This window comes from Rhineura floridana, chromosome 20, assembly GCF_030035675.1.
Source record: "Rhineura floridana isolate rRhiFlo1 chromosome 20, rRhiFlo1.hap2, whole genome shotgun sequence".
In the NCBI taxonomy this organism is placed as follows: domain Eukaryota; kingdom Metazoa; phylum Chordata; class Lepidosauria; order Squamata; family Rhineuridae; genus Rhineura; species Rhineura floridana.
In genome coordinates, this window is record NC_084499.1 from 8018116 (window position 1) to 8033948 (window position 15833).

Sequence of the window (15833 nt, forward strand, 5' to 3'; positions counted from 1 at the left end):
CTGCCAACATCACTCAATCTGTAGGAAAATTTTGTGCTACATTGATTTCCATTAGGAAAAATTTAACCATGCCCTCCTAAAAGGGATGTAATCTGAATAGTTGTTCTTCAACAGTAATGGGGTATAATATATTAAATATCAGATATTTTGTTCCATATCCATATGGCCTTTGTATATGGTAATTAAATTTTGTGATTTTATTATATTATATTATATAAATTTTTAACCCTTTATTTTAATAATGTTTTAATTGTCTTTTATGTATGTATGTTTTGTAATTGTATTATTGGTCTAAGACTGTAATAAATTATTACTACTACATACAACATGGTTCCATGGGCTCAATTCCACTCAAGGACACTACAACAGCTCTGTCTACCCCACCAGGATGCAATTCTACTCTGGCACAGACACTTGATAATAATTCTTCCAGAAAGGAGGGCAGAGTTCAGGTGGAGGTTGAACCCCCAGTGGTTGACCCAAGGCCTGGACGATCCACCACATATAATTATGACATCGGATGCGAGTCAGTATGCATGGGGGGCTCACCTGGAGCACCATGTGGCACAGGGCACCTGGTCAGTGGCAGAATCGGAGCTCAGTATAAATGCCTTGGAGTTACAGCCCACCAGGCTAGGCCTAAGGGCTTTTGCATCAGAGGTCAAAGGAAAGCATCTCCGTATACATAGCGACTACTCATCTGTGAAGGCATATATCAACAAACAATGAGGCACTCAGTTGAGGGGTCTAATGTGTGAAGCGGAGCAAATGGGCAGAGTGACAGCTAGCTTCCTTGAAGGCCGAACACCTGGCAGGCACAAACAACTTTGTAGCCGACTGGCTCAAGAGGACAGTCATCAAGGAGGCGGAGTGGCAGCTGAAGCCTTAACGTGATGAGAGGGTTTGAGAGTGTTGAAGAAGCTGAGAGCAATGCCGTCAGGAGTCTAGACCAAGAGGCTAGACTCCTGGCAGGGGCACCCAAAGCGGAATGGTCAAAGCTGAAACACCAGACTAAGATGCATCCAAACTCAGAGGAAGGCAATGGTAAACCACCTCTGAATATCTCTTACTACGAAAACCCTATGAACAGAGTATCCAAAATGCAACACGAGATAATGCTGGAAGATGAGATCCCCAGGTCAGAAGGCTCTCACCGAGCTACTGGGGAAGAACAAAGGATAAGTACAAGTAGCACTGTGACTAATGACGCAGCTCAGTCAAAGCAGAAAAGAAGCCCAGAGGCTGATGTACACAGATGCAAAAGGAGAGTCTGGAGTTGTACGATGCATACAATAGGAACATGGAATGTGAGAAGCATGAACCAGGGAAAGTTAGAAATTGTCAAGCAAGAAATGGAACGCAACAACATTACAATACTTAGTGTGAGTGAATTAAAATGGACAGGAATGGGACATTTTCAATCTGGCAACTACAAAATATTTTATGCAGGAAATGAGAAATCAAGAAGAAATGGGGTTGCTTTAATAGTGAGAAGTGATGTAGCAAAAGCAATTAGGAGCTACAACGCAAGGTCTGAGCGAGTGATATCAATGAGATTAAACGGGAAACCTATTAACATAACCATCATCCGAGTCTACGCTCCAACATCAAACGTAGAAGAAGAAGAATTGGAGAGATTTTACACAGAAGTACAGGAAGAAATTGATCACACACCAAAACAAGATATGATGATAATCATGGGGGACTGGAATGCAAAAGTAGGGAACAGAGAAGAACTCGGAATTGTGGGGAAATGGGGCTTAGGAAATAGAAATGAAGCAGGAGAAAGACTTATTGAATTCTGTAAAGCCAATGATTTGTTTCTTGCCAACACATTTTTTGAGCGACCAAAAAGACGACTGTACACATGGACATCACCAGATGGTCAATATAGGAATCAAATTGATTATATAATTGGCAACAGAAGATGGAGAAGTTCCATACTTTCTGTGAAAACAAGACCAGGAGCAGACTGCGGTACAGATCATGAACTGGTCGTATCGAAAATTGTTAAATAGTAGGTAAATCCTTGCTGATTTACCACAAATCACTTGGAAATCTACCAGTAGATTCAACCTACCTTCTGCCCACCCTTTTAGACTGTTTCGTTTTTTTAAATAGATGAGTTTTTTCTTTAAAAGAAAAACTAGATGTCACAAAACAGATAATAATTGATAGGTGATTGAATTAGATAGCATCTAGCTTTGTAAAAGGCCGGCTACTATTTCGTTGGGATTGGAGCATGCTACATAATTAATAAAGGTTTACCTGGAAATAAACACCCAGTGCAACTGATGCTTGGCAGGCTGTTCTGCTAGAGGCTCAGTTGAAAGTAGGAAGCATTTGCAAAACACTCTGTTTAAAGTAGAGCAGCAAGTTATATTTGAAACGAGTCAGAGTGCCAAATGAAATGGACAAAGAACAGGTGAATTCCTGATCAGTGGAAATGTACAGCAGGTTGGGGAAACCTGTACCAGGCAACTATCAAAGGTACTTTTCAATTGAAACTGAATATAACAGACCTCCTCATTCATTCTTCTGTGCTATGTAAATCGGACACCTCTTGTCTACAAATATATTCTACTTCACACTATAATGCTGTATGAATCCAGGGAGCTCCATAGTATGACATGAGTGAAGTTGATGGGTTCCTCTCCCAGTGAACTTACCTGCATCTCAACAGTGGGGGGAGATCAAAAGCGGAGGAGGAAGAAGGGGGTGTAGGACAGGGCCATGGGAAGAAGGAAGGAATTTTGAAAGGATGAGCAAATGCACTGAAATGTAAGCAGGCTTTTTTCAGTTAGGGATGAGGGCTAGGGAATGGAAAAAGTTATTTTTCTTATATTACCCTCCATCTAAGGCCCTTGTGCTAGTCCCCCTGGATCCAGAGGGTAGGCAGGTGGCTAAGGAAGAGAGGGCTTTTTCTATGGTGGCACCTCAACTATGCAACTTCCTCTCTGGACAGAATTTGCCAGTCACAGTAATTATTATCGTCAGATGTCAGATTAAGCATGCTCAAATTACCAGGAGGGAAAGGGGGCTTTTACTTTTTGTGATGGCCGTTTTAGCGACTGTTTTTAAAAGGGCAGTGATGGGGTATAATTTGGGGGGTAGGTCAGGGATGGGAGCTGTTGGCTTCACTAAGAAACCCCCTTACCTGCCCCCCCCATTATTCAACTAGTCTTCCCTGTTCATCTGAGCTTTTAATACTCAACTGCATCACCTTGTAGTGGTGAGCGGGCTTGCGTGTTCCAATGAACCCTGTGAGCGATGCTGTCAGGAGTCACGTACTCCCAGCAGGGTCACCCATGGTGGTAAGGTCAAGGGAGAGGAATGACTTATTCTTTCGACTGCTGCCTTTTGGTGGGCATTTTATATTGTGTTTGCATTTTGTGTTTATATTATAGTATATTGGATCTTGTAAATCCTTGAGAGCTATTCTGAGGGGATAGGTGGATTTAAAAAAAAATAAAATGACTGACCTAAATACATTTAAAAGAGGAGGCGGCTTTTGGACAGCTGAGGGTGGGAAGAGCAAAGTTCATGGGCAAGGACTGGGGGGGAAGGGGAAGTAAGAGCTGAAAGTTGGGGCAGGGGGCAAAGCTGTACAGAGCAATTGAAAGGCAAAGGTGGGTGCAGATGGAAAGCTGGTGTAAGGATATGTGGAGGGTGTCACGCGATCCCTGTGATGAGAGAGAAAGAGGGGAATTATTTGGGCAACAGAGTTATGAGTACAGCTTAAGCGACTGTGGTAAGGTAAGAGATGGCCAGATAGAAGGTAGTTGTAGTTATCTAGGCAGGAGATAACCAGAGGGATTTGTGGCGGGGCAGGGCTGAGCATGGACAGAGGAAGAGATGGGTTTTTCGTAAAGAGGTGACACAACTTGGCAACGGACTTCCATCTCCTTCCCCTTCACTCCACACCCAGCTAGTGTGCAGGATGAGGGAAGAAAGGAAAACGGAAAGGAGTCAGTCCAGTTTCCACACAAAATAGCATTCGTTTCCAAGCAATCCTGACTGGCTTGTGTGGGAGGGATCAGCTGACAATGTTCAGGCCATTGCTGAACCTTAGAAGACACCCTTAATCCTTTGAGTTCAGTCTGCCTGGCTTGCTGAGGAGCCAGGGTGCTGGTGGCACAGGAGGGTAAGGTGCTTGATACTAGCTCCTGGAAGTCTGGGTTCAAAACTCCTCTCCCTCAGCAACTCATGAAGAGCCGTAATATTTTTCATCCCCTCTCTGCTCCAGACTTTGACAGGACCACTCTCTTGCAATTTATTTAGAGTTGTCGATGGAGCACCTCCAAGAAATACGTACACTGAGGCATCAGCTAGAGGAATCCATCAGGACCAATGACCGATTGAGGAAGCAGCTGCAACAGGTGTCGGACTCTGCTCAGGATCAAGGTACAGGGTTTTGAGTTGAAGTCTGCTGAGGAAAGTCAGGAAGGAGAGCTGTGTTGGCCACCTAAAGGGAGAAAATGACCCACCTTTATATGCAAACGGTGATCTCAAAATAACTGGTTTCTTGAGGATTCAAACTGGGGTGGGGGGGGCTGGAATGTGTTCTACAAATGTTAAGTTATTGTTTGCAGATCTGGAGCCTGGGCTTGGGCAGGGAGGTGAGGAAGAGGGCAAATTTAAAATGGCCTGCGTGGGAAAGGAGATTTACAGGGAAGAACCAGTGGGCATGGGAAGACTTAAGGATGCAGCTCATTGGTAGTGCATTGGCCTTCCATGCAGAAAGTCCCAGGTAGGGCTGGGAGAGACCCCTGTCTAAAATCCTGGAGAGCCGCTTCCAGTCAGTAGACCAATGATCTGACTCAGTATAAGGAAGTTTCCTCTGTTCCTGTATCCCATCCAATCATTATGCCACCAAATTCTCCTTTCCAGGAATTATTTGGGAATTGTTTTTTGTGAAAAGCGTATTTCTGACTTCCGGGAAGGGTGACTTCGCTTGTGCCTGCTTTTGGGACGGGCTCCCGCCTCAAAAGAAGCTTATTCAGATATAAATCAGTCAGAACATTTTTTTTTTTTGACTGATGCAATTTCTCCCGGGCAGGGAGAAACGTAGAGATCAACCTCAAAAGCCTGTTTTTGTTGGGAGGACTGGATTTCATTAATTTATGAGATAAGGTCCAGCCAACAGTGCCGGACGGACTTCCAAACAAGCTCTATCTGTATAAGCGATACGTTTATCTTTTCTTTAAAGAGAGAACGGACTAACAGGCAAGCACCCTTCTTTCTATTATTTTTTTTACTTGGTTTAAATTGTTGCAGCAAAAGGAGATTTGTCAGATTGATCGGCTTTGGAAAACTTCTGGGTGAGCTATAACTCTTCTCTGTTATTCACGAAATTAACAGCTTATCTCTGTTTCTGTCGCAAAAAGCTGTCCTGGAAGTGCATTCTAAAGATAATAAACAGAAGAGGGATTTCTATTCCTGATTTCTATTCCGAGGAATATTATATTGTTTGGGACTATTCTCTTTTTGGTCTATTTTATTTTGACGAATCTGCTTCTTCACGACGCCACTAACTGTTTTGATGCTGGGAACTAAATTTGTTTTGCATTCTTGAACATAGAGAGATAAGGCAGGTTGCTCTGTTTATACTGTGATGTCATCAAGCCTGGAATATTAACCCAATTGTTGCTGAAATAAGAAGTGGTTCTTCTTTATTTTTGTTTTGCTTTGTTTTCGTGGTTTTAAAAATGGCAATCAAGAAAGTGGCTGAGAATCTGGAAGTAACTATGTTTCAGAAAATAATGGATGAGATTGAGATAACGAAACAAACCCTGCGACAGGGCAGTAAGGAGCTGAAAATGGAACTGAGCAAAATGACGCAGGAGCTTAAAGAAATAGGGGATCCTGTGAGAGAGGAGAATGAGATCAGAGATGAGAAAAGAAAAAATAAAGGGAAGATACAAGCCCTGGAGATTGGAACAAATGTGGAATTGGAAAAAGATCTGGAGTTTATGGATTTTAGAAATAAAATCTACTGTTTGGAATTTAACGTTATCTTTGAAGAAATTAATGAAGATATTAGAGATAAAGTTATCAATGGCTTGGATAATCTTCTGGACTGGAATGATGTGATGGAGCTTGATATAGAGAAAATCTATGGAATTAACTGCAGCCATGTGACAATGGAAAAACTCTTAAGAGATGAGCCAGTGCATTTTGTAAAAAAGAAGAACACAGATATGACTTTACAACAGTATTTCAGCAACTTATTCAGAATGGATGGCAAGAAAATATTTGGGATAGAGGAAATTCCCATCAGACTCTTATTATATGACTATGGCTACAACAGCAAGATTATTATGGAATACTGATAATGGAAGATTGGACACTGAAATTACTGGACTTAACAGGACTATTGAAGATGGAAGATGGAACTAATAGGGATAATGGAATAATGGCTATTGAAATTATTGGACCTAACAGATTCTGATGAGATGGATTAATCAAAATGTTTATTTGGACTATGGTTATGACAATAAGATTATTATAATTATTAACGAGATGGATTAATTGACATGTTTATTTGGAGAAAAATTGATAGATATATTTCTTAAAGAATTGAAACCTCTCTTTGACTTTTTGTGGAAAGAATAAAGTAATGTTTATGAGATTTGATGATTAATTAAGATAACTACTGGAGGAAAGTGATTTTATAATATGATTTAAGAGACAGGATTGTTATATATTGTAGACCTATAACTGATTTGATATGTGACAAATGGGAAGTCAACATTTTATTTTTTTTGTTTAATCATTTTTGTTTTGTTTTGTTTTTTGTCTTTGAATGTTTTATGATTTTGTTTTCTATGTTTTATGAAAATTTGAATAAAAATTATTGTAAAAAAAAAAGAAAAGCGTATTTCTGTCCTCAAATCAACATCCATGATCTGGGCTTCTGAGATTTACCTTGTGCCTCCATTTGCTTCTTTGAGTCATGACACTTAAGTTGGCTGCTTGCGGAAGGAACTTTTGAGACTTGGTGCATAAATTGGGATCCTAGAGTACTTTGTCTATTTCAGAGCTTGACAAATAAAAAGTTTATTGGATCAAGCTCTTAGAGGGCATAATTCAATGTATTGGCACCTGTAGGGAAGGAAAAACCTCAAAATTCGTAAGGGCCAAATTTAGGGGCCCTGGGCATGATCTTGAAGGCAACAAGCTGCAGCATCCTTCCTGAAGCTAAATGGGCCCGGGCAGGAGAATACCTGGGAATAGAGTTGTAGAATAGTAGAGCTGGAAGGAGCCTATAAGGCCATCAAGTCCAACTCCCTGCTCAATGCAGGAATCCAAATCAAAGCATTCCCAAAAGATGGCTGTCCAGCTGCCTCTTGAATGCCTCCAGTGTCGGAGAGCCCACTACCTCTCTAGGTAATTGGTTCCATTGTTGTATGGCTCTAACAGTTAGGAAGTTTTTCCTGATGTTCAGTCGAAATTTGATTTCCTGCACCTTGAGCCCATTATTCAGTGTCCTGCACTCTGGGACGATCGAGAAGAGATCCCAGCCCTCCTCTGTGTGACAACCTTTCACGTACTTGAAGAGTGCTATCATATCTCCCCTCAGTCTTCTCTTCTCCAGGCTAAACATGCCCAGTTCTTTCAGTCTCTTCTCATAGGGCTTTGTTTCCAGTCCCCTGATCATCCTTGTTGCCCTCCTCTGAACCCGTTCCAGTTTGACTGCATCCTTCTTGAAGTGCGGAGACCAGAACTGGATGCAGTACTCAAGATGAGGCCTAGCCAATGTTGAATAGAGGGGAACTAATACTTCACGCAATTTGGAAACTATACTTCTGTTAATGCAACCTAAAATAGCATTTGCCTTTTTTGCAGCTACATCACACTGTTGGCTCATATTCAGCTTGTGATCAATGACAATTCCAAGATCCTTCTCACATATCCTATTGCTGAGCTAAGTATCCCCCATCTTATAACTGTGCAGTATAGAACTTTGCATTTATCCCTGTTGAATTTCATTCTGTTGTTTTCAGCCGAATGCTCCAGCCTATCAAGGCCCTTTGAATTTTGTTTCTGTCTTCAACGGTTTTAGCTGTGCCCCTCAATTTTGTATCATCTGCAAATTTGATAAGCCTGCTCTGTACCTCCTCATCCAAGTCATTAATGAAAATGTTGAAGAGCACTGGGCCCAGGACCGAGCCCCGTGGTAACCCACTCGTTACTTCCACCCAGTTTGAGAAGGAACCGTTGATAAGCATTCTTTGAGTACGATTCTGGAGCCAACTGTGGATCCACCTGATAGTTGTTCCTCCAGCCCACATTTAGCTAGCTTACTGATCAGAATATTATGGGGCACTTTGTCAGAAGCTTTGCTGAAGTCGAGATACTTTTGCGGGTATGACACTCAACCTGATGTTGAAAATCAGGATGACATAGAGGAAGAATGGAGTGATGGCTCGGTAGTGGATGAGTTAATTTCAACTACACTATTCATAGACGTATATTATCCTCCTTTGTTTTGCAAAATAGTAGCTGCTCTTGATTTAGCTGCAGCGCAGCAGCAACAGGAACCAGTCTCCAAAAGTGCTCTAGTGTTGCCTGTTCCAAAAATGACAGGTAGGTGCATTCCATTACCAGCCCCATTTAAGGCAGTAATGAAGTCAGAGTGGGATTCACCAGTTCCATGTAAAAAGGATATTAACTATGCGAATAAGTCATATGTTTTAGGTGCTGATGTCATGGAGCAACTTAAAACTCCGGCAGTTGATGGTCCTATTTCTGGTCTGCTTTCCTGTGCTCTTCTACCTCGGGATGGAGATGGACAGCTGAGAGTACCCAATCAACACAGGTCAGATCTGGCCCTCAGAACTCTCATGATGCTGATGCCCTGTCAATATGCGCCTCCATGTCAGCCTCAGTTTTTGCTAGGGCAGTCTTGCTGTGGGTGGAAGATCTGTTGGACAAAAATAATCAGGATGCTGCTAGAGTTAGGAAGACTCTGCTGAAGGGTTTCCAGATCTCCAACATTTATAGTGGATGCTACTATGGACTCCACTCAGTTTTCATGCAGAGCCATAGCGGGAGCAGTAGTCACCCGTAGACACTTATGGCTTACCCACCGGGATGTGGATGCTTCTTCATGCTCTAATTTGGCTTTGATTCACTTTTCAAGGTCTAAGTTATTTAGCAATGTGGCACTAAAAGATGTCCTAGTGAAAACTAAGGATAAGAAGAAGACGTTGCTCTCTCAGAAGCGGGATGATAGAGGTTTCTATAGGCACCCCTCCATACCCCACCAGTCCACATCCTGCCAATCCTTTTGTGGGTCCAGATGCACAGGACGAGGTTGTGATTTCAGAAGTGGCCGTCTTGCGTGGAACTGACCAAGATTCCAGCAGAAACCCCAACAAGTCTCTTATTCCCCAAATTCATCCAATCAGGGACACCACCACCAGCACCAGTTCTGACTGGCATTGCTATCCCACCTGTGGGGGGAAGACTAAGCAGGTTTTTCTATTGTTGGCAAGACACTACTCAGGACAAATGGGTTCTAAAGGTGGTGCAGGAGGGCTACAAGATATAAATGAGGGAATACCCGCCTGCGAGGTTTCTTCATTCCCCTTTTTCCAAATCCATCTCAAAACAAGTGGTCTCAAAATGAGATTCATCACTTATTAGCAGAGCTTGGAAAAGTTACTTTTTTTGAACTACAACTCCCATCAGCCCCAGCCAGCATGGCCACTGGATTGGGCTGATGGGAGTTGTAGTTCAAAAAAGTAACTTTTCCAAGCTCTGCTTATTAGACATCTCAGCAATAGACAGAGTTCCTTCAGAAGACTTTTTCTCAGGTCTCTACTCAGTCTTCTTCTTGGTAGGGGAGAAGGACGGAATGTGGCGTGCGGTACTCAATCTTAAATTTCTGAACCAGTTTGTCACTTACTGGAAATTCAAGATGGACACCCTCTCATCCATACAGGAGGCATTGCACCCCCAGAACTTCCTAGCATTTATGGACTTGAAGGAAGCTTATCTCCACATCCCAATATTCCCTTATCACTGTCGACTACTACATTTTTACTACAACTGTCACCACGATCAGTACAAAGCCTTACCATTTGGTATAGCTTCCGCTCAATGAGTTTTTACCAAGGTAATGGTGACATTGGTGGCAGGTCCTTCAAGGGCTGCACATATATCCTTATCTGGACTATCTCCTGATCCGGTCCAAGAGTTTCCATCAGGCTCAGGAGGACTTCCAGATAATGTTATCTCACCTGAAAGACCACAGTTTTTCCTGGTGAACATTCAAAAGAGCCATCTCAGTCCATCTCAACATCTACAGCACTTGGGGGCACAGTTGAACACAGTTCAAGAATCCATCTCCCTTTCACTACAAAGGATTCAGAAAATCACGGCCATGGCTATTCCGCTAATTTGTGTACACTTGGCAGATGTCATGGTGCTTGTGAAGCTCTTAGGCATGATGGCATCGGCGATAGGGATTACCCCCTGGGCTCGTTTGCATGCTGATCCTCTTCAGTGGCTGCTCCTCCATTATCAGGATGATATCACGCACTGCAGACATCGGTTTATACTTCTCTCCTGGCAGGTCAAGGAATCTCTTCATTGGTGGACCTCATTAAGACACCTGCAAAGAGGCATCTCTCTCCAGGATCCATCCCACTCAGTCATCACCACGGATGCAAGTCTCGGGATGGGGAGCGCATTGTCAAGGGCAGTACGTGCAAGGGGTATGGTCACCAACGGAGGTGCACAGAAGCATCAACTAGCTGGAACTATGTGCAGCTCATCTGGCATTCCACCACTTCTTCTGCATCCTCACTTATTCGCACCGACAACATGACAACTTGAGCCCATTTGAACAAGCAAGTGGGTACTCGATGGCCCTTCACACCGAAGCAGTGACAATGCTGTCATGGGCAGAACGATACATGACGACAGTTACAGCACATTCAAGGGCACTTGAATGTTACAGTGCACTGGTTGAGCCGCCAGCAACTGTTCCTAGGGAAATGGGCTCTCAACAAGGAAGTGTTCCAATCTCTCCAAGCAAGATTTGGCAATTTCAAAATAGACCTGTTTGTATCCAAGAGAAACCATCAGAAACAATGCTTTTTTGCACGCTTCCTGAATCATGGAACCGAACAAGTGGTTCCTTGGCCAAAGGGCCTACTTTATGATTTTCTTCCAACTTCACTGTTATCCAGGGTGCTCAAAAAGATCCGGTCAGAGAAAGCTCAAGTAGTGCTGGTAGCCCCCTGTTGGCCAAGATGCCCCTGTTTCTCAGATATCATCCAGCTTGCAAAGTCACCACCATATCATCTTCTGCCCCGCCCGGATCTGCACCAGAGTCCTCTCCAGACCCACAGTGGCTTCAGCTAACCGCTTGGAAATTGAGTGCAAACAACTGCAAGAGATGGGGATTCCATCAGCAGCAGTGGATACCATCATAGCGGGAAGGCACCCTTCAACTATCCGTAGTTATCAGGGTACATGGAAGGCATTCTTTCATTAGTGTAATAGTCAAGGCATTTTTCCCAAGTCAGTGACTGTGGCCAAAGTGCTATTCTTTTTACAAGAAGGTCTACAAATGGGTTTGCATCCCAATACATGGAAGAGGCAAGCATCAGCCTTATCTTCGATCTTACAAGTAACAGGTTCTGAATCTCTTGGCTCTCATGCCATACTAAAGAGATTTCTCCAGGGAGCCACAGCCATCAATCCACCAGTCCAGCACCATTTTCCAACCTGGAATCTATATTCTGTACTTTTGGCCTTAGAAACCTCCCTTTGAGCCTATGGCAGCAGTCCCATTAAGGATTCTTTCCTTCAAAGTAATTTTTCTGGTGGCTATTACAACAGCACGTAGGGCATCTCAGCTACAGTCAGTTGAAACAGTCTGTCTGTTGAAAAGCATCTATGTATTTTCCACAAAATGGAAATGCTCCACACTAACCCAGCATTTATTCCCAAAGCGAACACGGTCTTCCACAGAAAAAAGGAAATAATTCTACCTTCTTTCTGTCCTAACCCTTCTCATCCCAAAGAGAGGGCATGGCACTCAGAGTATTTCTGATACTCTACATATTGTGGTGGCTTGGATTAAATCAGTGAGTGCCATGATTCCTTTCTACTATAACTTTATTTGTTGACGGTCAGTTGACCTTGTTCCTAACACATTTGTTGTATGGTTCAGTGTTCTTATTCATGTACTGTGTTTGGTCCTTGAGTTTTCTGTTGAGGCTAGTCTCAAAGGCTTTTTCAAGAAATGAACTAAGCCTCAACAAGAGGGGAGGGGCAAAAGTATTTGCTGAAGTCCCTGAGCTGTAGGGGGAGCTACACTACCCACTTGGAGACCTCTTGTTACCTATGGAGAAATACCATTTACAGTAAGAACAACTGTTCGTTCTCTATCCACTTTATGAATGTGCAAATTGGTAACAACCTACCCAAGTGTGGGAATAATAATCATAATCTGAAGCCATGTTGATCTTGTTGAATTAAATGGCTAAAACCTAAAAGGAAAAGGTTCTCCTGTATGCCAATCTAATTTCTTTCTTTCTTTTAAATGCTAGCAAATTTCTCCTCTTCCAGTCTTTTGGTGTGTCCCACATGGATAAGCAGCTAAAAATGGTTACACTTGATGTTTCGGAGGAAGTTGCACCAAGCTGAACAGTCAGACATGAAATTGCTTCTCCTATTTGCTCAGCCAATGCATAGCACCCGGTGCTTCTTTTCCATTTTTTAATTGCTGTGCCCAAACTTGGGCTGTGGTTTAGAGCTTTTATAAGTGGGAGAGATGGCACTGGATCACACAGAGCTTTGGGGCTAGTCGTGTTGGGATGTTATCGATGGTGGCCTCACTGACACATGACTTTCATGAACACTGCGTCTCTTCTACAACATTTCAAGCCAAAGTGCTACTAGGGGAGCTTCCATGGAACAGCTGTAGAATGGATGACATGCTTGAAAAATGTTGCCAGGTTCTCTGTGGCTCCAGCTTTACAGTGTTCCAGCTGTCATTTCTGTGCATCTGGTCCTAATCCAGGGCTTAAAGCATGCAACTAGGAGGCAGAGCAGAGTATCCTTCTAGGGACTTTGGCCCCATGCTGTTAACCTCTTGGGCTATGCTTACTTCTCCGATGAGTGTGGGAGAGAGGGAGGAACCTGTTCGGATTTGGCTTCCTTCTTTCTAATTCTGTTTTCTCTCAGAGAGCGATACCTGAAAGTCTTCCACCAAGTCATCCTGTCTTCTTCACATCCCTCAGTGAGTAGAGCATCTGCTTTGCACGAAGACGGTCCCAGGTGCAAGCTCCCATCTCCAGGTAGGGCTGGGAGAGACACCTGCCTGAAATCCTGGAGAGCCACTGCCAGTTGCTGTAGACAATACTGAGCTAGGTGAACCAATTATTGACTCTGTGTAAGGTAGCTTCCTCCGTTCCTAGCTAAAATGCAGTCGGTAGAGACTTGGGAGAGAGTATGTAACAACAGGCATGCCTAGGCTGGAGAACTCCCTGCCGAGGCCTCCCTCCTTTTTTGCTCTGATGGTCTTCCTCCTTTTGCAAACATCTTCCTTATTTGGCAGACTGATGGCCTGCTGGGCTGGTTATTTTGCTGATCCTTGGAGAACAGATTCTTCTTGTTTTTATCTGCTATGCTTATGTCTTTTGAATTGTCCTTTTTTAACTGTTGAGATTTAAAAACAAAACACCCTCATACGCCACCTTGAGCAGTTTCCTTAAAATGGAGAGTATAAATGGCTTTAACAGATGATGATGATGGGGAAGACAGAAAGAGAGAGATCAAAGTGCTGTGTACCTGGCAGGATGGGTCTTTTTCACACACATACATAGAGAGAATCATGATGTTTATACAGTTATTTAAAATGCTCAAAGAGGTTCCTACACATTAGAGGTGGGGAACCTGTGGCCCTTCAGATGTTGCTGGACTATAGTACCCATTGCCCCTGAACATTGGCTATGCTAGCTGGGGCTGATGGGAGTTAGAGTTCCAATTACATCTAGAGGGCCAGCCATTTCTCATCCTTGCCATATATTATATCATTTTAATCCTAACAACCCTATAAGGTAGGTCAATCTTTTCCTCGTAATGCAATGGCTTGGAGAAAGGCTTCTCCAATGGGTTGGAAAAAGGGCTTACATGAAGTCACTTACTCAGTTCATGGCAGAGGGGAGGTTTGGCCCATGGAAGCTTATTGATTCATAGCTCGGCCTCTTAGCTACCAGTAGTACAAATCACGCATCCTTTTTTCTTGCAAACTGATTTTGTGGGCTGGCTTACGAAAGAGCTGTGACAAAGGAATTTACCTTTGAAACAGGTAGATTTGAAGGGCAGGGAAAGAAAAATGCACTCAGCACTTTGGTATTGCAAGCAGCTACCCATCACTGACAAAAGCTCAGGGCAAATGTCCTTGTGTTTATGCTTACCGTGCCAATTCTGATGTAACTATCTCGGCTTCAGAAAACACCTGTATTCCCAGCTTCTCTTTCATTTCTGATCCTAGTGGTGGTGGTGGTTTATAGAGCACCAGTGGCCTGCAGAGTACAAGAGGGCAGGCCTCTGCCCTGAGGGGCTTTCAATGTGAAATTCAACAAAGGGAAATAAACAAAGGAGGTGGAGGGATTTGGAGGCAAGGATGAATATGTGGTTGATCCAGGCACATATACATAGGCTTGGCTACAAGCTTAATCACAGTAGGACATGGGGACTTAGGTGAGTCAAAAGGTTTCATGGAAAAGGACGAAGGGCTGGGCACACAAGGCAAGGAACATACAGATAGGACACTCATCTTAATAAACTGTTGTCATTCTCATACCAATCCTGTGAGGTAAGTAAGGATGAGAGGCAGTGAGCTTGTGACTGGCTGGTGATTTTAACCCTGATCTCCCACTTCCTAGTCCACTTAATATCCTTCCATCTTATTCCACATTCTGGAAAGAAGATGTAGAACTGAGTAAGCTGGAAATTTACAGGGGCCCTTATTTCCTGTGTGACACCTTTAAGACTAACCAATTCAGGCTGCAGTCCTATCCATACTTATCAGAAAGAAATCCCCATGGAATTCAGTGGGGCTTACTTATGAGTATTCAGTGGGGCTTACTTATGAGGAATGTACAGTTTCTTTGGCATGAACCCACTAGAAATTGTGACAGCAATTCTGAACCAAGGTAAGACACTTAGGTGTTAAATATTAATAAAACTTTTATTGAAACATCATGTCAAACTACTATTAAAGAAGCCTAATTATGGTTTGTAGTAATACCTAAACTGATGAGGTGTGCTTCGTGATCAACCAGCTAAGCAAAATCAGAAACCATGGTTTGCATGGTGTGGTGGGATATCTGACTTGACAAACCATAGCTATAGTCAGCACTTCACCATCAGAGGCTAGTCATAGGAATGGGAGTGAATTTACAGAGTTGCGTGGGAAAGAAAAAGCAAGCAGGCTAGTGGCTCTGAGCCACAGTTTGCCGGTTTTATAGTTGGGATCTGAAGCCATGGTTTGGCTCCTATTAACAATGGTTAGTACAAACCCTAGTTTGGCGTGTTGTCTGAATTGTTACGTTTTGTTATGTTACGTTTTATTTCTAGGCCGCCTTTCGGCCAAATAGGCCCCCGAGGCGGCTTACACACAAATAAAAATACAAATACAAAATGCAAATAAAAACAATACAATTTACAAAAACAAAAAAATCAAACTAACAAAGTCCTAACATCTCTAAAAGAAACAGGAGCAGCAAACCAAAAGCATTAATCTTCCTGGTAAAGGGCAGTCCCCAGAAAAATGTCACTAAGAGCAGGGGTGGGGGGCAAAGCAG

The 15833-nt window shown here is 43.0% G+C and overlaps 1 protein-coding gene across 5 annotated transcripts in view; it reads left to right on the forward strand.

The window, feature by feature from the left end:
- The window catches only part of CDK5RAP2 (CDK5 regulatory subunit associated protein 2), a 228720-nt gene that overhangs the window by 157436 nt on the left and 55451 nt on the right, over positions 1 to 15833 (forward strand). For all 5 annotated transcript variants that reach the window (XR_009759736.1, XM_061603690.1, XM_061603693.1 and 2 more), the window contains one exon: positions 4282 to 4404. Coding sequence is in view for 4 of the 5 variants with exons in the window: in XM_061603690.1 (XP_061459674.1) it covers positions 4282 to 4404 (123 nt within the window). In the remaining variant the exon portion in view is untranslated. The remainder of the gene's footprint in view (positions 1 to 4281; positions 4405 to 15833) is intronic.